The sequence below is a fragment of the Mustela nigripes genome, chromosome 6, assembly GCF_022355385.1.
Source record: "Mustela nigripes isolate SB6536 chromosome 6, MUSNIG.SB6536, whole genome shotgun sequence".
In the NCBI taxonomy this organism is placed as follows: domain Eukaryota; kingdom Metazoa; phylum Chordata; class Mammalia; order Carnivora; family Mustelidae; genus Mustela; species Mustela nigripes.
This window is the reverse complement of record NC_081562.1, coordinates 21,881,015-21,904,019: the sequence shown is the minus strand read 5'-3', so window position 1 is coordinate 21,904,019 and position 23,005 is coordinate 21,881,015. Positions and strand designations below refer to the sequence as shown.

At 40.3% G+C, this 23,005-nt stretch overlaps 1 protein-coding gene across 13 annotated transcripts in view; it reads right to left on the bottom strand.

Annotated features, from left to right (window-relative positions):
- Window positions 1-23,005, bottom strand: part of ANKS1B (ankyrin repeat and sterile alpha motif domain containing 1B) — a 1,094,885-nt gene that overhangs the window by 272,574 nt on the left and 799,306 nt on the right. For all 13 annotated transcript variants that reach the window (XM_059402276.1, XM_059402278.1, XM_059402277.1 and 10 more), the window contains one exon: window positions 13,016-13,168. In XM_059402276.1, the coding sequence (XP_059258259.1) occupies window positions 13,016-13,168 (153 nt within the window). The remainder of the gene's footprint in view (window positions 1-13,015; window positions 13,169-23,005) is intronic.

Genomic DNA, 23,005 nt, shown 5'->3' with positions numbered 1-23,005 from the left:
TGTCCCATAAATCTGGGGAACTTGGAAGCAGCCCCTCCATTTGGCTGCCATGAAACAAAGATGGAGGTTTTCCTACTTGCAAAGCATTGTGCAAAATGCTCTACTAGGTTATTTCAGTTAATCCTGAAGACAAGATTATCTAGAAAATAGATAATATTATTATTCAAATTTTAGAGGCAAAGAAATTTTAGAGGTAAAATTAGAGAAGGTTAAGTGACTTGCATAAGGTAGCTAAATGATCAGAAATAAAATGGGCAGTTAAACCCTGGAAGACTGATTTTAGAGCCTCTATACTTTTACTATTGATGCTTGCTGTTTACTCACCTTTTCTTCTGCCTACCTCCACTCTCTTCAGAAGAAGACCCTGTGTTCCAATTTGGGATATAGAGACCACTTTATATTTAGTTCTTGTTTTTTTTTAAACATTTATTTTATTTATTTATTCGACAGACAGAGATCACAATTCAGCGAGAGGCAGGCAGAGAGAGAGGAGGAAGCAGGCTCCCCGCTGAGCAGAGAGCCTGATGCGGGGCTCGATCTCAGGACCCTGGGATCATGACCTGAGCTGAAGGCAGCGGCTTAATCCACTGAGCCACCCAGGCGCCCCTATATTTAGTTCTTAATAGTATTTTCTTTCTTACATCTGGTATAAATGGCCATCCTCCCCATTAGTCTGGAAGTTCTTTTGAGGGTAAAGTCTATAAAATACTTAATGTATTTTTTCCTACAGCTACCATGAAGTCAAATTTTTAAGAAGATAACGATCCTATTTAAGTTTTAGAAAATCTAATTATCTCCCCAAAGCAGTTTATATCAAAGTAAGACTCTCCTAGAGAATATATATATTTATATGTTAAACACATGTACACAAACATCCCAAATTAATCTAATTGATGAGATGCACAGCAGAGGGTTTTTCCTATTTTGTCATACAGTTTTAGGCTTATGGTGTTTGAATTTAGTGTTTTATGTCTATAAAATTAAAATTCTCCTGTTTCGTGTTTTATTATTTAATATTATAAACAGGGATTGATATAAAACTAGCACTGAATTTGCAATTAGTTTCTGTAAATGTACTTCAGGTATGCAGCCACCAGGTGGCGGCAGGGTGACAGGCATAAGGTTTGTACAGTTTTACATGCTTTCCGAAGGTTCAAGGTAATAGCTTTTTGCTTGAGTTCAAAAATAATTTGAGACCACAGATATTCAACTTAACATAATATATCTCTTTAGCAAAATAGCTAGACTTAAACTCTAAATCAATCTTAAACATCTTTAAAGCAGATATAAATCCCAAGCTACAAAAATCACCTACCTAATATCTCTCCTTTCCAGCTTTTTGAATTATTTTCATAGTGGGCTGATTCTAGCACTAATCTTGCATACTTACTTCAGTAAAAATGTTAATCTTTATGATTTACTCTGAGTCTTTATTTATTGTCATCTCCTCCATCATAGCTCATATGTCAGGTTTCAAAATTCCTAATAATTTTCTTTTAACAAAAATACCTCTTTGGCTTCCATTTCCTCTAAGACAGAGATTTATCTTTTCAATAGGAGCTCAGATCTCCCATGGAAGACCCAAAGCATTTCTCCATCAGGATAGCATGAAAAGTTTATTTGCATTTTATGGAGAATTTTGTCCTTTTTATTTTCTGCACTATAGGAATAATCCATTAGAATTTTTCCCCTCTCAAAGCTCCTAGAAGCACAGAGCCAATTTACTGTATTTATCTATTTAACTGAAGCATACACGAATCTCCTTAGCAACAGGCTCTGCCCTAAATATCTCCATAGATTTCTTAAAGAAACAAAAGTCTTCAAAGCTGTTAGAAACCTGAGCAAAACGCAGAATAAAAAAGTTAAGTGACTTCATTATAATTAATAACACTGTATATTTAAAAGAAGCAATTTCAATGTAGAGAAAATATCAACTAGTTCAAAAAGCAGTCAGAAGTTCCCACGCTTATGGATCATCAAGCTGAAACTTTGCAACAGGTTTTAAGGTTTTAAGATTAAAGATAATAAATTGAGAATGAGTACATCCCTAACCTCTGAGCTACACCCCTGCTCTGGCCTAAGGTGTTCTGTTTCAAGAATAAAGAAGAGTAGCGTGGCTGAGTCAAGGGTTTATGCTATGTGGTTGAGGGAAAAAAAAAAAACAAAAGAAACTAGCAATTCTGGACCTAAGTGTTGTCAGGGAGAAAAAGGGGGAGATCCTCAGCAGCTTTATCCTGAATGTTGCTACAGGAGCCGAGAGAGTCATTCCACCCGACATTCGCCCACTCCAGGAGTGCAGATTTAGAGGAGCACTAAACAGTGAGGGTTTGGGCAGGGCTGGTAGGGAAAGATGATACCCGCTGGGGGTCTTGGTGGGGGAAGGTTAAGAGGCCAGTGCAGCAGAGAGGGGTTGGAGTTGGGAAGGGGGCAAAAGAGAGAGGCTGAGCAGTGAATTCCTAGAGACCAGACTTGGCACGTCGAACGGGGCTTTCTAGGTCCCAGCAGGTGAGTGCTGAGAGTGAGAAGCCAATGGCACCTAAGCTGTGAGAGCAGGCTCCAGGGGAGCTGGCCAGCTCCGAGCCTAACTCTGGGAGACAGAGCTGGGGAAGAGAGAAAGAAAGAGAGGCAAAAGAACAGGAATATAGGGAAGGATGAAAAAGGGCTGGATAATGAAAAGCTCTCATGTGATTTTGAGTCTCACAGAAAACCTATAAAGCCGGTGGGGTGGATACTGTTATCTCCTGTTTACCAACGAGAGACTGAGGCCCAGAGGGGGTAAGTGAGGGAAGGTCCCATACCGAGTGGCAGATACAGGACTCCAAGTTGAGTGACCTGATTTCAATGTACAGATGAAAGAAGAGCGGATGCCCTTGAAACCCTGACACATACCATGTGTCCTGCCTTTACTTTATAAACCGTAAGTACATTTTTTTTTTTTTTTAACATAACCAGGACTTAGCCTTGTAAGGATCAAACTGAGAAGTCTTAGTCACTATTGAAAAGCATTTCTGAAGTGTATTGTATTTGTCCCAACCTTCTTTGAGCACTGGCTATAATTTACCCATTCTTGATATGTAGGCCTCTAACAATGAAAACTGGACTCTGTATGTATGTACTTTCAATTGAGGGACATTCACAGGCTCTACGGAGACGCACGGGTTTTCCTGTTGTCATGCCTAATGCATTTGTGGCTCCAGAGAGCTGCACATCAGAATTGGCTGAGTCAGCTCCTTGCCTCCTAGTCAGCTATTGCTTCTTGAGTGTGTTGGCTACCTACTCTTCTGATCATGTTATTTTCTTGATTAAAATCCTTTAAATGGCTCCCCACTGATTACAGAAGGAGTTTTCAACCCAGGCAGCACATTAAAATCACCTGGGGAGCTTTTAAAAACTCCTGGTGCCCAGATGCCATCACCAAAGATTTTGATTCAATTGTTTAGCTGAGGGCTGTAGCCTGTAGGGATTACCAAATGTAGCATGGGTTTGGGCTTCCGGCCAAGATGGATGAACAGGGATTGGCTTTATCCCCACCTTGCTTTCACCTGAAACAACTAAAAATCCTGACACAATATATGAAATACTGATTTTTAAGAGGTTGGAATGAAGCAATGAAGGACATTGATCCCTGAGAGAAGAGAAACAGACAGAGACCTATAGTTGTCCCAGTTGACCCCCGTAAGGGAATTCCCAGGCCATGGTGCAGGAAGTGGAATCCAGGGAACCTGGAAGACTCTTTGAATTGAGAGGATGGAAATGAGGGTCTAAAGAGACTGACGGGCCTGCAGTGTTCTGGGCAGAATAGTAGAGAGGATAGAGTACTGATCAGCACATGCATATGAGGAAACCTTTTGAGGCCAGATTAAAAACAACAACAACAACAACAACAACAACAACAACAACAACAACAAAACTACCTAAAAAGATTAGTGGGAATAGGATATAGAGTTCAAATGGGGTTGATAAGAGTTTGCACTATTCAGACTGGGAAATCTAGAAACTCACAGGGCATTGATAGAATACTCAGAGGCGGGGCTCCTGGGTGGCTCAGTGGGTTAAAGCCTCTGCCTTCGGCTCAGGTCATGATCCCGGGGTCCTGGGATCAAGCCCCGCGTCGGGCTCTCTGCTCGGCAGGAAGCCTCTGCTTCCTCCTCCCTCTCTCTCTACCTGCCTCTCTGCCTACTTGTGATCTCTATAAAATACTGTCAAATAAAATAAATAAAATCTTAAAAAAAAAAAAAAAAAGAATACTCAGAGGCACCTTGCCTCAGTAGTAGAAGTATTAGCCATAGATTAAATGATGCTCTGGGCTTGCTTGACAATCTTCAAAGCAATCTTCCAAGCAAGACCTGAAAGGATCAGAGTATATCCAAGGAACTTTTCTATTTTCCAGAACAAAGCTCAAGAATATCTACAGGAATACAAAAATATCCAGCACCCAAAAAAGTAAAATTAATAATGTCTGGCATGCAATAAAAATTACCAGGCATGCCAAGACCAATGAGGAGAAAAATCAATCAGCTGAAACCAATCCAAAACTGACACAGATATTGAAATTAGAAGACGAGGGCATTAAAACAGTTATTATAACCACACTCCATATGTTCAATAAGTGAGAAGAAAGATTGAGCATGTTAAGTAGAGATATGAAAAAATATAAAAAAGACTCATGTCTAACTTCTGAAGATTAGAACTATAATCACTGAGATAAAAAATATATACTGGGTGTTAATAATAGCAGATTAGATAGTACAAGAAGAAAAGATTAGAGAACGTGAAGTCATACAATAGGGACCATCCAAATGAATCACAGAGAGAAAGATACTGAATGAACAGAGCATTGAGGAGCTGTGGCCCAACTTCAAATAGCGTAATATACATGATTGGAATTTCCAAAACGGAGGAGAGAGAACACGGCGCAGCAGATAATATTTTGAGAAACGTCCATGGATCAGCCACTATCGAAAATTGTGTGGATGTTCTACAAAAATTGAACAATAGGATTACCATTTGACCCCGTAATCCAACTTCTAGGTATATATCCAAAAGAACTGAAAACAGGATCTCGAGGAGATATTTGCACACTGATGTCTACAGGGGTGTTGTCCATAATCAAAAAATTCAAAAGGTGGAAGCAACCTAAATGTCTCTCAACAGATGAATGGATAAAGAGAATGTGATATTATCCAGCCTTAAAAAGAAGGAAATCCTGTCATATACTCTAACATGGATGAACTTTGATGACATTATGCTAAGGGAAATAATCTAGTCATAAAAAGACAAATATTGCATGATCCCACACATGTGAGGCATCCAGAGCAGCAACCAAATTCTTAGAAAAAGAATGGTGGTTGCAAGGAGTGGGGAGATGGGAAATAGGGGTATTATTCAATGGACATAGGTTCAGTTTTGCAAGATGAAAAGCTCTAGAGATCTGCTGCACAACAATGTGCGTAAATACCACTGTACTTATGCTTAAAAGGGCTTAATGTGGCAAATTTTATGTGTTTTTTTTTTTTTAAAGATTTTATTTATTTATTTGACAGACAGAGATCACAAGCAGGCAGAGAGACAGGCAGAGAGAGAGGAGGAAGCAGGCTCCCTGCCGAGCAGAGAGCCCGATATGGGACTCGATCCCAAGACCCTGAGATCATGACCCGAGCCAAAGGCAGCGGCTTAACCCACTGAGCCACCCAGGCGCCCTATGTGTTTTTGATTACAATAAAAATGATGGTGGTGATGATTGCATAGCTGGAATATATTAAAATGAGCAAATTGTATGATTTGTGAATTATTTGTCAATGAAGACATAAAAACAAGTTTAGGATGTCACACAACAATGAGAGCAAAGGCACCGTCCTAAAACTACCTGCAGTGTGATGCAGATGAAAGAAGCTCCATGTGAGAACAAACTGTCCGAAAACAAGCGCACTGAACTCTGCTGTTAAAGACACTCGTGATTGGAGGGTGCCTTTTGGTGCTGGTGATTTTCCATTTCTTGTTCTGGGTGCTAGTTACAGGTGTGTAAGTTTTTGGTGAAAATTCATTAAGCAATAACTACACTTATGATTTATATGGATTTTTGTATGTCCACAGAAAAATTTTGGAAAGTTGAGGGAAAAAGAAGAAACATAAGAATTTAAAGGGGGGGGGCACCTGGGTGGCTCAGTGGGTTAAGGCCTCTGCCTTCGGCTTGGGTCATGATCCCAGGGTCCTGGGATCGGGGAGCCTGCTTCCTCCTCTCTGCCTGCCTCTCTGCCTACTTGTGATCTCTGTCAAATAAATAAATAAAATATTAAAAAAAAAAGAATTTAAAGGGAAACCAAAAAAATAAGAAGAGAATGACCAAAACTTTTCCAAAGTTAATGAAAAGTACAGACCTCATATCTAAGAAGCTCAAAAATCATTTATACACAAGAAATATGAGGAAAATGTCATCAAGATTCATCATAATCAAATTGCTCAAAACCAGTAATAAAAAGAACACTCTTACGTGCAAAGGAAAAAAAACTAAAAAGACGAGTTACATACAGAGGAAGAGCAACAACAACAAAACCAAAAAAAGAAAGGATAACAGCAGATGTTGCCTCAGAAATAATGCAGGAGAGGATGGCGGATCCCCATCTCTGAAGTGCGGTTACACTAGAATTCTATACTCAGCAAAAACAGCTTTGGAAAATAAAGTCCCTTCTACCAGCGGCTCACACCATAAGAAATGTTAAAGGAAGAGCTCATACAGGAGAATGATGGCAGATGGAAATAGAGTTCCACACAAAGGAATGACGAGCCGGGAGGGCTTCGCGGGTTGTGTGACCTATGAGGTTACACAAGGAACTGCCCTTTGAAGGACTCTGTGCTCAGCTTAATGCGCTGCTGGCACTTTTAAAAAATCTTTCAATAATTTTTAAATAAAGGGTCCCCTAGTTTTGTTTTCCACTGGACCCTCCAGTTATGAAGAATTAAGGATGATCCGAATGAAGATTCCTGTGCAGCCCATGAGGGTGGGGGAGAAGGCTGGGAGGCTGAGCTTGGCTCGGGTCCTATGGGCAGGCATGGAAGATTACAGGAGGCTTCTTCAGAGGAAATTAAGAATGCTTTGATTTTTTTTTTAAAGATTTTATTTATTTATTTGACAGAGAGAAATCACAAGTAGATGGAGAGGCAGGCAGAGAGAGAAAGAGAGAGAGAGGGGGAAGCAGGCTCCCTGCTGAGCAGAGAGCCTGATGCGGGACTCGATCCCAGGACCCTGAGATCATGACCTGAGCCGAAGGCAGCGGCTTAACCCACTGAGCCACCCAGGCGCCCAAATGCTTTGATTTTTAATCAGGGGAAGATTGAATGACATCTGGTGGGGGTGGGGAAGGAAACAAACAGCAGTTGTCCACTTAGATAAACTTTTTCAAGGCAGATATTTCTAGATAGAACACGATTTTCCTTTTTGTACAGAGGTGCTTCATAGATGGCTATAATCAGAGGGTTTTAATTCTTCATGAAATTCATTTTTGCTGAGTGTTCTCTTCAGGCCCAAATACCTTGTTTCGTTTCGGTATGAGTGTGAGTGCGAGTGTATGTGTGTGTGTGTGTGTGTGTACTAATTCTAGCATCAACACTTCAATAATGCCTATTCCATCATATTGACCCTTAGGCACCACAAATATGTAAATTTTCCTTGGATACAAAAGAAAAGCTGTATTGCTTCCAGTGAAATTCTCATGTTTCAGTGTATTCTAGGTAGTGTGATCTGATTTCAGTGTAGGTCAAGGCTCTGAAGTCCAGAGCAGCCTGATAGTTGCGGATATGCAAAATATGGGGAAAGACAGCCGAGCCAAGAGTACCAGTGTTAGCCCATTACCACTCCCTAGGCCAGATAGGAAAGGGCTAAAAATCACTGGAAAGTGAGTATGTGTTTGGGGATGACTGCTCCTCTCATGTAAGGAAGGGAAAAGGGTGCTTTTCCCCCAACTTAGCCACGTGAGGGAAGCTTCCAGAGAATTGCTGCAAGAGCTTGCAGTTCAGATGCAGTGAGTGAGGGGGATGGAGTCCGGGAGCTTTGGCTGATACAGATCTGCACGAGTCTGAAGCTCAGAAGTTGTGCCTGGCAGTCCCGAAGTCTCGTGAGGAGCTGGGTGTACTGTATGCGGTTGGAAGTAGAATTCTTACATCCACGGAGAATTTATAGTTTGTTCTACACTTGAATACTCATATCCAGTTATTTAGTTAAAGCCTTTGGATTTCATTAAAGTTGTTAACATTTGAAGTGTTGAACGATGTAGCCTCCCTGATGTGGAAATATGAATGTTTTTCTCGTTTATTAATGTCCTATAGTGAAGGCATAACCTTTTAGTTAAAATAATTGGTTTGGAAATGGAATTATAACATTTGCCCTCCCCTTACGTTCCCTGCAATTTGTGAATTTGCTGGTTATTCTTCTTGCTTGGGAGTATGAGTTACTATTTGCCTTTAACTGATATGTGTACCCAGACACGTACACACGTACTTACATGCACGATGCAAAACTTTTAGGGAGTAAATTTAATTGCAGTTACAGGCAGGGAGGGTGTGGTAGGAAGGAGTGAGAGTTTATAATGCTGATCATGAAATGAAAAACATCAAAGCATGTAATGAGTCTAAACTTGATACTGATACTGTATTTCTATAGCATTTAAAGCAAATAAAGTCACACAGAGATTTAACACAAAATTAGAATGTTAAGTTTGAAAGATTCTTAGTACATCTCCAAGTGATTAGATTATCACAAATTTCTCTGGAAAGGTAGTAATTAAATCAACAACACTGCAAAAGAACAAAACAAGACAAAGCAAAATGAAAACAAAAATCGAAAAACTAAAAACCAGAAGATTCTGACAGTCCTAAATGAAAGAGGAATGTTAAGTATAGTTTCAGCAGCTATTAGACAAGAAGTAAATGATCTTCTAATCAATTTGCTGCTGCAAATATGAGTCAAATGATTTTCTTGGGACACATATGAGTATTGCTACCTTAATTATTTTGTTTCTACCCGAAGGTATTTAAAACACAACTAACCACTGTAGTTAGATTTTTAAAGCTATTCTTGTACTTACGAACAGAGAATTAAGGATGCACTAAAGCTGATTTTAATTTTGTTCTTTTGGTGGCTACTTTTCTTTTTTAAGATTTATTTATTTTAGAAAAAGAGAGAGAGAGTGGGGGCGGGGGTGGTGGGGAGGGGCAAGAGGAAGAAGCAGAGAGTCTTAAACAGATTCCTCCTTGAGCCTGGAGCCGTACCTGGGGCTAGATCTCACGACTCTGAGATCACAGCCTGAGCTGAAACCAAGTCAGCTGCTTAACTGACTGCACCATCCAGGCGCACCTTGATGGGCATTTTATCATTATCCATATTGTAGGGTATCATAAGCATTGGTGAAAGCCAATAGGAAGGAATTTGTGACTTGCTCTAGACTAAGATTCACACATTAATAAACTGGACAGTGTTCACATTTATCCCATCTAACCAAAATCCTCTTGGTAGGTACTCAGTGCTAAAATAAATAATTACATATTAATAATAGTTATTAATTGTCATACTTTTTTGATGAGGTTATCAATAGCAGTAGGAACTGCTGTGTAAACTTGGTAATACCTTGTACAAGGCCTGAGTAACTTTCTGAGTAAAGAAAATTCATGTACTAATGTACTGTTCACTAGTGTTTAGCTCTCTTAACAAGCCTTGGAGAGGACTATAATTCAAGCGAGAGGTTTATCCAGCTAGCATCTGCACCGGGAACAACTGGCCTGACAGTCTCTCTCAATATATTCATATAACACTAAAATATCAATACAAAAGTAAGAGTAGTATTAATGATGTTATTAATGATAGTAGCAGACACAGGCAAAACAAAGCTGTTAATAAAAGAGCTTCTGTGTATGAAGCATAGATTAGGGAATAAAAGGAATAATTATTGGCATCTAAATTCTCTAAGTCTAAACACATATGGGCCTGTAAAACCTATTTCTTAAAAGTTTCTTTCTGCTTGATTTCCACGGCTGAGAATACTGATATTAAGAAATGAGATTTCTATTAATCTCCCTCATCCCTATACTTTGGGTAGATTTATGACCAAAACCTTCATATTTTCATTAGGTTATGGTAATAATGCACTCCACAAAAAAAAAAAAAAGGACTTTGGGGTCTTTTTATAACTTCTGGTGCATTTGTACTTTTCAAATCAGAATTTTGTATAGTTTTCATCTCTTTATGAAAATACTTTGAATAAACTTATGCTCACTGAGACTGTCGCACTATTTTCAAATATCAAGCAAAATACCCTGTGACATTGGCGGTTTAATCAATACTATTTAATGATGCTAAACATATTTATAATGACAGCAGCAGCCAGTCTCCTCGCCCTCTTTTCTCCTCCCCTCCACCAGGAGCCCCCGGTACCAAAGACAGCCCCTTACCTTGCACTTTTCTCTTTACATAGAACAACAGTTATTGAAGCCAAATGGCTTTCTTAAAATGAGCCACTCATTACGAAGAGTTAGGATATGAATTTCTCTAAAAAGCTTTGCTTTAAATCAAAGTGACTGCACATTCCCTTCAGGCTAGGAAACAACAAATTATGGGTACTTAATATAGAATTACTGGGCCCATGGATTATATATGAGAATATTTTATATTTGGACATCTTCCCTCATTAGTTGGGATAAATTAAACCCTTGAATTTGAGACTAGTCTAAAGCTTTGTAAGCCAGAAGGCACACATTTGTGCCTTTCTTTCATTTTAAAACCCAAGAACCCAGAATCATCAAATGCCTCACCCTCGTAGCAGTTTTGGGGAGCATAAAAACTTTGTTCTCTGATTTCCAAGTCTAAAAGTACAGATCCATTTTTGTTTATAATAAATCTATCTATGGAATTAAATGACTCGCAAAGCCTCCTCAAGAGTGTGAACTTGACCATAAAGATGTCACAAACTTTAAGTACTATCAGCTTAAGGAAAATATACTGGGTTGATAGCAGATGCAGATGTACTCCAGGCCAGAGGAATTGGCCTCAAGACCTAAGATGCAGTGACTGTCTTTTCTAGTCCTGATAACAATGCTTGTGACAGCTGCTTCTCACAGGAATGAAGACAGATTTTACTACAGCACCTGCAGCTAAAGGGAAAATATGTAAAGAGTTTGTAGGCATGAAAACGGCTATTCTTCTGTCCCAACTCCAGGTTGATTGGCCTGTAGGTGGTGGTGGATGGTCCCTGAGCTCTGGCAGTAAGCCTGGGGCCTCAGAGTCTCACTGACTTACAGTCATTGCAATAATCCACAAGGGACACAGTGACTGAACAGGGATCTCTAGGCTGCTAGTCCCCCTAGTGCTGAAAAAAGTGTGGGTCCCAGCTCATGCCTTAAACGTTAGCCCCAGCATTTGGATTTTGAGAGACCTCTATGCCTGCTTCAATGATCCTTGCTTCAAAGAAAACATTTTATAGTAGACTTCTATTGGAATCCCTTCTTCTCAGTGAGGGATTACTGCTAATGCCCATTAAGCGAGTGACTCATGTGCTAAGTATTTGTTCTTCAGTGGGGAACAAGATTATTTGGAAGACGTTATGCAGAGATATTTGTCAAGTTGTTACAATTGACTAGAATGTCACCTAATTGGAAACAAGTTTGCTTGATCTATGGAAGGTCCCTCTTTAACATATGGCTAACCGTAGCCATCAGATGAGTCCTGGATTCTTGGTGGAGAACTGAAATCTCCTGCATGCAACCAGAATACAACACACACTCCATGAGTTCCACTGTGTTGCCACACAGGCTAAGAACAAGTTAATCAGAGGCTTTCAGTCAGACAGTGTGTTTCTGCAGAAATAATGATAGCTTTTGTGAGGGAGTAAGGACAGAAAGCAAAGAGTAACTGATGGCAAATTAGAAGAAGGAGCCAAGAGTTTGTCCATTTACTGTGATTTTTAGATCAAAGGACAGTTTTTATGAGATGTTCTGGAAAAGATATTATTTTTAAGACAGACTTTTAAAAGCAGAGAATAATTAGTTACTACTAATAACAATAATTTAAAATAATTAATGGCATGCAATAGGCAGTGACTGGACTTGTGGAGAGAAAGTGGCATAAAGAGTAGAACGAATCTCTTTCGAACAGGCAGAAATTTATTTGCCTTATCTTTCAGGTTACGAGTGTTTCTTAAAGTTTTAGAATATAAAATTCAAATCTAATAAATTATCTAAAAGATTAAGGGATTTTTCACTCATTTTGGAGAAGAAATGTTCAGGATGTCAAAGATAATGTGAAGGCATGATGATTATATGTTACTTTTTCATTCTTTCATTCCTTGATGCCATTGGATGTCAACAAATAGTCAAAATCAAATAAATATCAGTATTAAGACCATTTATACAGATCTAGTTGATCTCTTTGGGCTTGAACCCACAGTAACATATGTTGGCCAGTTTTCATGGAAAATCTATGCCAAGTATAGAAATACAACAGAGACAACTTAAGGTTAGATACAAGCTCTGGATAGTAAAATTTTGATATTACAGCAGCTATTATTATTAATAAGAACAAAAGCAGTGTCTTCGAGATGGGGGTTTATATATGCAGGCCAAGGAATAGAGACAAGGAAACATAATAGAGATAGGAAACTAAAATTGAGGACTCTAATCTTTAACAGTGAATACGAACAAGATCAAGATGGGAGCCTATTTGTTATCATGACCATATCCTGAGCAGACTAAATTTTCTACAATGGAAAGCCTCCAAACGCTTGGGAAGTTTTCTTGGATAACGCGAAACACCCTGGGAGTCCTCCTCGTGCCCCACATCAAAACTTTAAAAGACAGTAAGCATGCAGCTTGACTGGACCAAGACAGATGTATATTTAAAGCAGAAGGCATATCTATAAATTGCTGATGGATGTCAAATAGTTTTAAAGAAAGAAAATATCAACCTGCCAACAACGGGAATTTCATTCACCAAGTGTTGAATGGGTAAGGTATCTTTAAAAGACCAACTTACGTTAATAAGTTCAACCTCCCAGATTTTTTTCAACAGGTCCATCGACGTGTAGCCATTAATCAGAAAGGCTTTGGTGTAGTCACCTAGTTCAATGGAATCCAGCCACTCAGCGACAGAAGTGGGATGATAGCCATCGTGGCCAATGGGTCTCATCTGAAATAAAGAAAATCACATTAGGATGAGGATTACTTTGAGTTCCAACAAACAGAATGGATCTTGCCACTTGGAAGTTTATTTGATTTGAAGCAACAGTTCTTTTTGGATAAGAAAACAAGGAAAACCAAAATACTTGACACACAAATCTAAGTCACTAATAATTTTCACGCTGAATTAGTTTTCAAAAATGCACCCAGAAATTTCTAATTTAGCTGCTACGCCAACTCCATATTTGAGAAAACGAAATATGTCAAACTTCTGTTAGAGACATTATTGACATTCTGTTGGATGAAATTTAAAATCATGGCAGTTGAGCAGTATTAAATTCAATACTGAAGGCACAAGGAACTGCAGTTCTAAAATGTAGATGATAATTCTCATATGTGCAACATCAAAGCATGTGAAAATACTGCACGACTCAAACATCCAAAGGAATTCATGCTTATGCAAGACATGTAGGTAGTGCAAACATGCTGGAGAAACATACTGCAGTGTTAAGCCAGTAAAGAAGAGGCTTTTTGGTGTTTAAAGACCATGTGTTCTGCATAGACTCTACAGTATGTTAGACATGAATAGAGAACTTGCTGGCAGACAGGTTCCTATTTTTTGTCAGCTATATACAGATTTTTTTTTTTCTTTAGGAGAACAAAGAAGTGTGACAGCAGCATAATGTTTCTGAGTTTAAATTGGAGTGTGAAAGTAATTTAAGCAAGAGAAACTTCTGGGTTTAAAATTTTGTATGATTATTCTAGTCTTTTTAGCTTTTATTTGAAATTTATTTGAATTTCTGGTTCTTGGCTTTTGAAGTAAGTCACTTCGAAGACTTGCGTTGCTCTGCCTGCCACACGGTGTAGCTGATGCTTCCGTTGGTCTGGACAGCAGGCACCTCATCAACCTGATGTTGCAATTCAGGATGGGGAAAGCAAAACCGGGCAAAATACATAGGTTCTCCTCTTCCTTCAGATTCAAGGAGATAAATATTAATGGAAATCTACATGATTCTGATTTGCATGGAGATAAGATTAGTCTGGCTGTCAGGGATTCAGATTTTAATCCTAAACATGGTAGGCTTTGTTACTATGCAGTGATCTCATTTTGAAGGTTCTTCTTATTTCTTCATCATGGATTCAAGGTGTTCATTAGGGATCAACACCTAGGGAAGGAGGGTTGAGAAGGAGGGTCAGGCAGAAGAGAAGTCAAATGATGATGGGCCCGACAAAGCCTCTGTGAAACCCTGGGGGAGCTCTGGTTCAGGTCATGCTCCTAGAGGTCCCGTGCTGGCAGCATGACTGGCCCTTTGTGCCTCACACTCTCTGTCACTGGATGCGGCCACCATGGGAAAAGGACTCTAGTGAGGCTGCTCTCCAAAGCAGAGGCAGACCCTGCAGGTGCTGACAGCTGGAGGTTGTCTGCTGACCGCTCTCCCTCCTTGAAGAGAGAGCCTGGAGGAGCACGTCCATGTCTCCTAGAAGACCATGGACCCAGATTCACCCAAGGTTTACATTTGGCCACACTGGGTTTCTACCTTTTTCTCTATACCCACTTCCTCATTCATATGCACACAACACACGTCTTATTTTAGATGAACCATTGGGAAGACATTTCTCTCCCCTGAACCTTTAGTAGACACGATGAAACGTTATCTCTTGATGCTTCAGCATGCATTTTCTAAGACCAAGGACATTCTACATAGCCACAGTAGAAGCACACTCAAGAAATCTAATATTGACCAGATTATGTTACATAATATTTAGTCCATATGTAAATTCACCACAGGTGCCCAAAATAGAATTTGTAGCTTTTTCGTTTTTCCTCCTGGACAGGCTTAATCAAAGGTCAAGACAACTACGTTTTTGAAGTATTTCCTCTGCCTTTTTATCTCCCTTTTCTTCTTCTGGGATTATATTTACTCCATTAAAAAAAAAAAAGATTATTGGGGGGAGGGGGGTTGGAAGAAGGGGGGGTGAGGTTATGGACATTGGGGAGGGTATGTGCTTTGGTGAGTGCTGATTCACAGACCTGTACCCCTGGGGATAAAAATACATGTTTATAAAAAATAAAAAAATTTTTTAAAAATTTATTTATTTATTTATTTGACAGACAGAGATCACAAGTAGGCAGAGAAGTAGGCAGAAAGGAAGGCAGAAAGCAGGCTCCCTGCTGAGCAGAGAGCCCGATGCGGGACTCGATCTTAGGACCCGAGATCACGACCTTGGCCGAAGGCAGAGGTTTAACCAATGAGCCCACCCAGGAGTCCCTCCTTCATTTTTTCTCCTTTCTTTGTTCCTATTCCACACCCCAAACTATTTTCCACTTTGAGGTTTAAAGTTCCTCTATTGGGAGTTACAGTATAATTTATCATTTGCATTAGAATCTGAATGGGATCGGACTTTTTTTTTTTTTCTCAAGATTTTATTTATTTATTTGACAGAGAGAGATCACAAGTAGGCAGAGAGGCAGGCAGAGAGAGAGGAGGAAGCAGACCCCCTGCTGAGCAGAGAGCCCGACACGGGACCCGATCCCAGGATTCTGAGCCGAAGGCAGGGCCTAACCCACTGAGCCACCCAGGCGCCACGGATCGGACTTTTATATGTCACTTTTGCATTGGACTGACCCATTTTAGCTACTCACTGAACATTTGTTCAGTAACATTAACACAATATTTATTCCATAATAGCCACAAATGCGAACAACCACTCAGGGTTTGTAAAATGAAGTTTAGTGGCAGTTGCAAATAACTGAATGTTGTCTGTGTAAAACAGAAGATTCAGATCCCAAACAGAGACACAAATGTACTAAGAACCTTCACATGCCATAGAGTTATAAACATATTGGGGCTAGAGACATTCTCCAGGACTTATGAAGAGGTGGCTGAACCAATGCTACTATCCTGACTAATTCCTGCATCCTGGGAAACTCCCTGACTGCCCCAGTTGACAGAAAGAAATAGCCAGAGAAAGGGCAAGAAGGAAGGAAGAGAAAGAGAAGCTCACCGGAGTTAAAATTAACCGTTTGGGAAGGTTTCACTCTTAGCCCTCCAGAATCTGTCCACCCCAGCAGTAGAACCTGGGGTCGAGCTTAGAGAGCCTTGAGTCAATCTGGGGTAGAGTCAGATGTTCCATCCCAGAGAACTCTCCAGTGGGGTCCCCATAAGTCATCTGAAGTGTGCACACACGCGCGCGCACACACACACACACACACACAGGGCAATCACTCATCACCTGCCACACAGAGGTTGGGTGATGGTGATAGCTAGCCAGTGATGAGCAGTGGTGCGGACACCAACCAGAGCCCTGCAGAGCAAACCCAATCAGTAGAAAAAAGTTTGTTTTTCTTTCCAATCCCTCCTTATTCCTCCAGTGGCAGGAAATTTGGAAATCAGAAAAGAGAGAGGTGCCAGTCCCTTGGGGGAAACCTAAAATTGGGGAGCAGTGGTGGGGGAAGGGGTAAAGTGAACAATATTAGGGGCTTACATGGATTGGAAATGAGTTTTCAATATTTTACATGACTGTAAAGTTACTGGATATGTCTGAATGACATTAAAAATACTAAAGAGAATGTGCCATGGCAAGTGCTGTGAAGTGTGTAAACCTGGTGATTCACAGGCCTGTACCCCTGGGGCTAATAATACATTATGTGTTAATAAAAAAAATTAAAAATTATTTAAAAAGTACTAAAGAGAGAAGCAGTTGAGTTTGGTTGGAGGCAGGATCAGAAAAAAGGCACATCAGTATCTGACGGAATGCAGGTTCTCAGTCATGTGGTTCCTCCTGTGAGGCAAGTTCTCCCGGAGCAGTCTTGAGGAGGTGAGAGGGAGGAATGAGAGATGCGGGCAAGGCAGAAAGCAAGAGCGAAGAGAACCTGGAAACGAACACATTGGCACGTGCTGGGGAGAGTTCATCCTGCCAGGCAGTCAATAAATATGTAGTCGGTGGCTGTTCTGAATGTCGTGCAGCAGTACAGAACAAAGCAGTCCGAGTCTCTTCCTCAAGGAAATTATAACTCTTAATTAAAAGCTATGCAAACAGATGACCAATAAATTACAAAGGCTCTGCCTACCTGAGGAGAGGAAAGCATTAGAGCCAAATGAAGTTACAAAATTAACTTGACACGTATTTAACGATATGCAGAATGGTTACTGTGCTGCACAGTAATTTCTTTTGAAGCAATCTTCCATCTGTTCCTTCATTTCTGTTCCTACTGTCACTGCCCTGTTTAGTTAGGTTCTTGTTAGTGCTTACGAAAACTAACACAATAGCCTTCCCCTTGGCTTCCCACCTTTGCTCCAGCTCCTGTGATGCTGCTGCATCAGTCTTCCAAAAAGTCAGGCTTTTAAGTCAACACCGGCACAAAAACCTATAGTGGCTCCTTCTTGATTAAAGTGAAAATATCCTATTCCAGAATTCTAGGGTAATTGGGATCAGGTATAAACTTAGCTTTCAACTTAATCCTATACTACTCTGCCATGTGTACCCTCATACATACAATTAGACACAGGGGCATGTCTAAACAACCTGTTAAGCTGTAGCTGTGCCATGAACGTGAACTGTGTGTGCAAGACACTTCTATATCTTTGCTCATATTATTTTCCATGCTTCTAATGCTTCTGCCTTTATTTCTGTAGTGTTTTTCCAGGATAAGCTTCTCTTCTTGAGCTTTAAGATATAAATCTCCAAACATTTGTAGGGTACCTCACATAGATGGCCCATAGCTATCACACAACATGAGTCAAAACTTTATCTCCTTCATCTCACAAACTGGCCCTCCCTCTGTGTTTCCAATCTCCATTAGTGGGGAAGCATCACACCATTGCCTAAGTAGATGCTTACTTGGTAAGTCATCTTACTTTCCTCTTTCTGTTTTACTATATATTTGATTAGACCAATGTCTCATAAATTTGATTTCAGTTCCCTCCTTCCGAAATGGACTTGGAATCTGACAATCGTATCTACCCCAAGTGTTGTTGTAACATAGGACTTCATACATATTCAATAACTCTTAATTTTCTTCCCTCATCACTGCTCTAAATTGGGTTCATGCTTATTTTTATTGATTTGTTTTGCCAATGTTTATTTTGAAATTGTATAATATTGAATCCTTTGGCTGCTAATCTTCTCAACTTCCATTCAAGATTCTTCTTTCCTCTCTCATCCCTTTCTCTTTCCCTCACTTCCTTCATTTTCCATCTTGTTTAAAAAGGGTTTATGTCTGGGGGACCTGAGTGGCTCAGCGGGTTAAAGCCTCTCCCTTCAGCTCAGGTCATGATTCCAGGGTCCTGGGATCAAGCCCCACATCGGGCTCTCTGCACAGCAGGAAGCCTGCTTCTGCCTCTCTCTCTGCCTGCTTCTCTGCCTACTTGTGATCTCAGTCTGTCAAATAAATAAATAAAACCTAAAAAAAAAAAAAAAAAAGACTTTAAAAAAAAAGGGTTTGTCTGGGGCGCCTGGGTGGCTCAGTTGTTAGGCTTCTGCCTTTGGCTCAGGGCAATGATCTCAGGGTCCTGGGATAGAGCCCTGCATCAGGCTCCCTACCCAGTGGAAAGCCTGTTTCTCCCTCTCCCACTCCTCCTGCTTGTGTTCTCCCCTCACTGTGTCCCTGTCAAATAAATAAAGTCTTAAAAAAATAAAAAAAAAATAGAAAGGGTTTATGTCTTTTAACTTATTTAACCCTCTGCCCCAACTGACAGCTATTTTTCAGAAATATAACTAACAAGGTCACTCAAGTAGACTGAATTGTTTCCAATTCTTCACTTCCTTCCTGTGTTAGAATTATGCCTCTGTGCCCTTTGCCAAGGGATCTGCATTGTATCCTGCTGTGATTGGAGTTAATTCTCCATTCCATTGATATTGGCCATATACTTGCCTGGCCAATAGTACAAGTAGAAGTGTCAGGGTGGCAGTTCATAGGTAAGGCCTCTCCACTCTTGTGATCTACTCATTCTTTTGCATTCCTAGGCTCTATTACAAGAATAACAAGTGGCTGAATCACCACGCAACTTCTGGTGCCAGGAGAAAAAGGAAGACTTGTGGAGCAAACCTAAATGTAGAAGCTTGGAGTCCACCCTGACTCCGTGGAGTTTGAGCAAGACCAGCTGAAGTTAGGTGCACTCCAGCTGTCCCACAACCCATGAGTAAGAAGAGTAAATATGCATTTTTTTTGTTGTTGTTGCTATAAACCATTGAAATTTTGACATATAGGGGAAAACTGACTAATATAGTCACTCTTTATTTCAAAACCCTGGGTATTTATATTAGCTAATGTTCTCCAGAGAAAGAGAACTAATGGGATGTATGTACACACATACACAAGTCTGAAATCTTGCAGGTCCAAACTCAGCAGGCCCGGCGGGCTGGCTGGAGACGCAGGAAAGAGCTGATGTTGCAGCTCAAGCCTGAGAGCAGTGTGGAAGGAGAAATCCTTCTGATTGGTGGAGGACCGCAGTCTTGTTCTTGTAAGGCCTTCAACTGACTGGATGGAATCCATCCATATAATGGAGGGTGTTACTGCTTTACACAGTCTGCTTCACTGAGAGCTTGCTGATTTAAATGTTAATTTCATCTAAAAAATACCTTCATGGTGACATCCTAGACTGGAATTTGACTGCATATGTGTGTATCATGGCCTAGTCAAGTTGACACATAAAATAACCCAAACTCTTTAATTTATGAGTTCAAAGTCACATCCATGAGACGGAGAAAGACTAGTGATGCTTAGCTAAGCTGACATTAACATCCTTCCCAAGTTTCTGGCTGTCATCTCGTACACATCTATGTCTTCCATCCTTGCTAACCCTAAACTAAGTAGTTCTTTATTTTAGGAGTATGATTTTTGAAGGCATAATCCATTTTATAACTGGTGTATCTCCGTACCTTTGCTCCTGCCATTCCCTCAGCCAGGATTACTGTTTTCTCCTCTGTTTCCCTGTTGAAATTCTATCCTTTCTTAAAAGACCCTATTTAAATGTTGCCTCTTTTGTGAAGCTTTTTCCAGTGCTACCCTTAGGCCCAGGTCAAAATTAATTATACCTTCCCCTAGATTTTTGTAGTAATTTGCATATAATTCTGTTATAGCTATAGATGTAGTTGTCTTCTTTATCAGACTGTCACCCTTTTGGTGAAGAAACAAGGTCTTACCCATTTTTGTTGTCTCTTTTGTGTCAAGTGAAGCATTCCATACATGGTAGGCATTTGCCCAGTGTTTTTATGAAATTCAGTGATTTAATGATTACATGAAGATGAAGTGACAAATTCCATGGCCTGGTGTCCACTTGTAAAGGACATTTGTATTTTGTGCTGCATCTTATGAAAATGAGGGCTATTTTTATATCTCACATTAATGTACAGCTATTTAAAGTGATTACATACCCAGAGCCAATTCCCGACAGCATGGTGCTGTGTTACAAAATGCACTGGGCTTTGTTTCCATAGCCCAGCATCCTGCCTCTGCCGTTAACAAACTGTGTGATGGTGGGCAGGTTATTTTACCTCTCCAAGTTTCAGTATTCTCATCTGTAAAATGATAGTGTTGGGCCAATGATCTCAAAGTTCCTTCATAATTCCTACGCCTTGCAATTCTATCTTTTGTAAGTTAGCATCAAATTAGTGTCGGATTTATTTATCCAGCAAAGGAAAAAGAAGCCCAAAGGCAAAACATTAAAAAAGTAAATAAGTAAAAAAAAAGAAGAAGGACAACAAGGACATTTAGGCTGAAGTCCGGGAGGCATCTACACTCCTCTCATGAGTTGTCAGCAGCATCCACAAGAACACTGCGACTGCTTTCTCAAATCTCCAACAATGAAACCTTTTTCCAGTAGGAACACCTGCAGGACAGAGCTAGACGGAGAGTTCCAGGGGCTGCCAGGCTTGCAGTACTGCCCAGCATGAATGGGAGTTAGGCACTAATCTGTGGTGGGCAGGCAGTGGGCATTCCTAAGAGAGCTTCACAACTAGGCCATCTGATTCAAGTTGCTGAATCCCAAAGTGTGGGGAAAACCCAAACTGGGACAGAAATGACTGTTAGCAGTGAAAGAAGCTTCAGTCTCCACAAAATTGAGATATATGGATATGTTTTACTAAATACCTTCCTTGGTGCTCTCAGTGTTTTGTTATTCTGCCCAAATGCACACTGACTTTCCTCTAGGAGCCTCTTAAAGCAAATCTGGCCTCAGAGACAGCATCCTGTTATCATCACGGCAGAGATTATTGACCCCAGGACAGTGAGGGCTCTGTGGAATCTGGGGCATTAAGGGAACCAGTTAGGAGGCAGCTGAAAAGGCAAGGCTCTGAGACTGCCTCGTCTACCTTTGTCAGGGTAACCCATATTTTAAGTGTTTTGCACAGGTAAGAAGAGGAAGAGGAGTTCTTTGTTTCAAAAAGAAATGTTTGCAAACCATTGATCTAGAAGATTTTTGTAAGATTACACGATCACTACATTTTCATTTCCTCTTAGTTTCTTGGTTTTATTTGAAATATTCTGGATTTGCCATATGTATACACACACATATGTGTTGCCTGTGGTTCCTTCTCTGCCTAAAAGCAGCTTTGTCTGTTCAGACAAGGATGCTGTTTTACAAAGATAGAGCCACAGGATGAAAGCTGTAGCAAGAAGGCAATAAAAATAGGAAAAGGAAATAAAAAGAGGGAAAGATATTATATTATAATAGATTTGGGATTACAAAAACCTAGGTCGGGAGCACCAAGATGACTCAGTCTGTTAAGCATCCAACTTGATTTCAGCTCAGGTGATAATCTCGGGGTGGTGAGGTCGAACTCCGTGTTGAACTTGGCACTGAGAATGGAGCCTGCTTGAGATTCTCTCCCACTCCCACTGCCCCTCCCTCTTCTCTAATAAATATAGTTCTGAATACAGTAAGCTATTAAGTCCGCATTACGATATTGGCATCGTAATTAGATCAAGGGAACAAGGAAGCCCAAAAGTCAATAACAAATTAGATGTTTTTATGTCTGTAAAGTGTTACAAAATTGAAACAGTGATTCCTTGTTGTCTACTAAAATCTGCTCCCTCCTCTTCCACAGTAACGGGGCTTACTACAGAAAAGATACACCAAATAAACATATTTAAGAAATCCCAACAACAACAAAAAAAGATAATTCCAGCTTCGCTTCTGATTGTTTCTATGGGGATATATTCAAGCCTGTGGGAAGCTAGTGAAAGTGATGCATGTAACCTCCAGATCACCTTCAACCTAAAAAATAGGTTCTTTGCTCTAGAATTGCTATTTTCCTTTCATCTTCTTGTGAGCTGGAACATCAGTGCCTGAGGTCCAGCTTTGACTCCACAGGCACAATAATAACCTAGAGTTTGGGAAACGCTTCTCAAACCTGCATGTACAAAAGAATCACGTGGGCGATCATGCAGGTTCTAATTCAATAGGCTGGAGGGAGAATTTGAGATTCTGCATTCCTAACAAGCTTCCTGGTAATGATAATGCTGTCAGTCCCTGGACCTTGTTTTGAGTAGCAGTGCTTTGGAGGATGACAGAGCGACAGATGGAGGGTCCTGGGTCTTTCCAGAATCGCACAGAGCAGAGCCAGTTTGTAAACCTGGATGGCGTACTTCAAGACTGCTACGTGGGAGAAGTAAATGTTCTATTCTTTAAACCACTACATTATGAGGTTTCTATTCTAGCAGCTTTGCCTTTCCTCTAATACAAACAGAATTGAAAATAAGGTAATTTCATACATAACATTTAAGGAAGCCCATACTTCCACTTGACAGTATGTTGCATTGTCTCTAGCTTTGTGAAGCCATTAATTTTCACAGCCGTCGCCATTCAGAGAAACCCCATTTCCTTTAGCTGCGTTTGTTGGCATC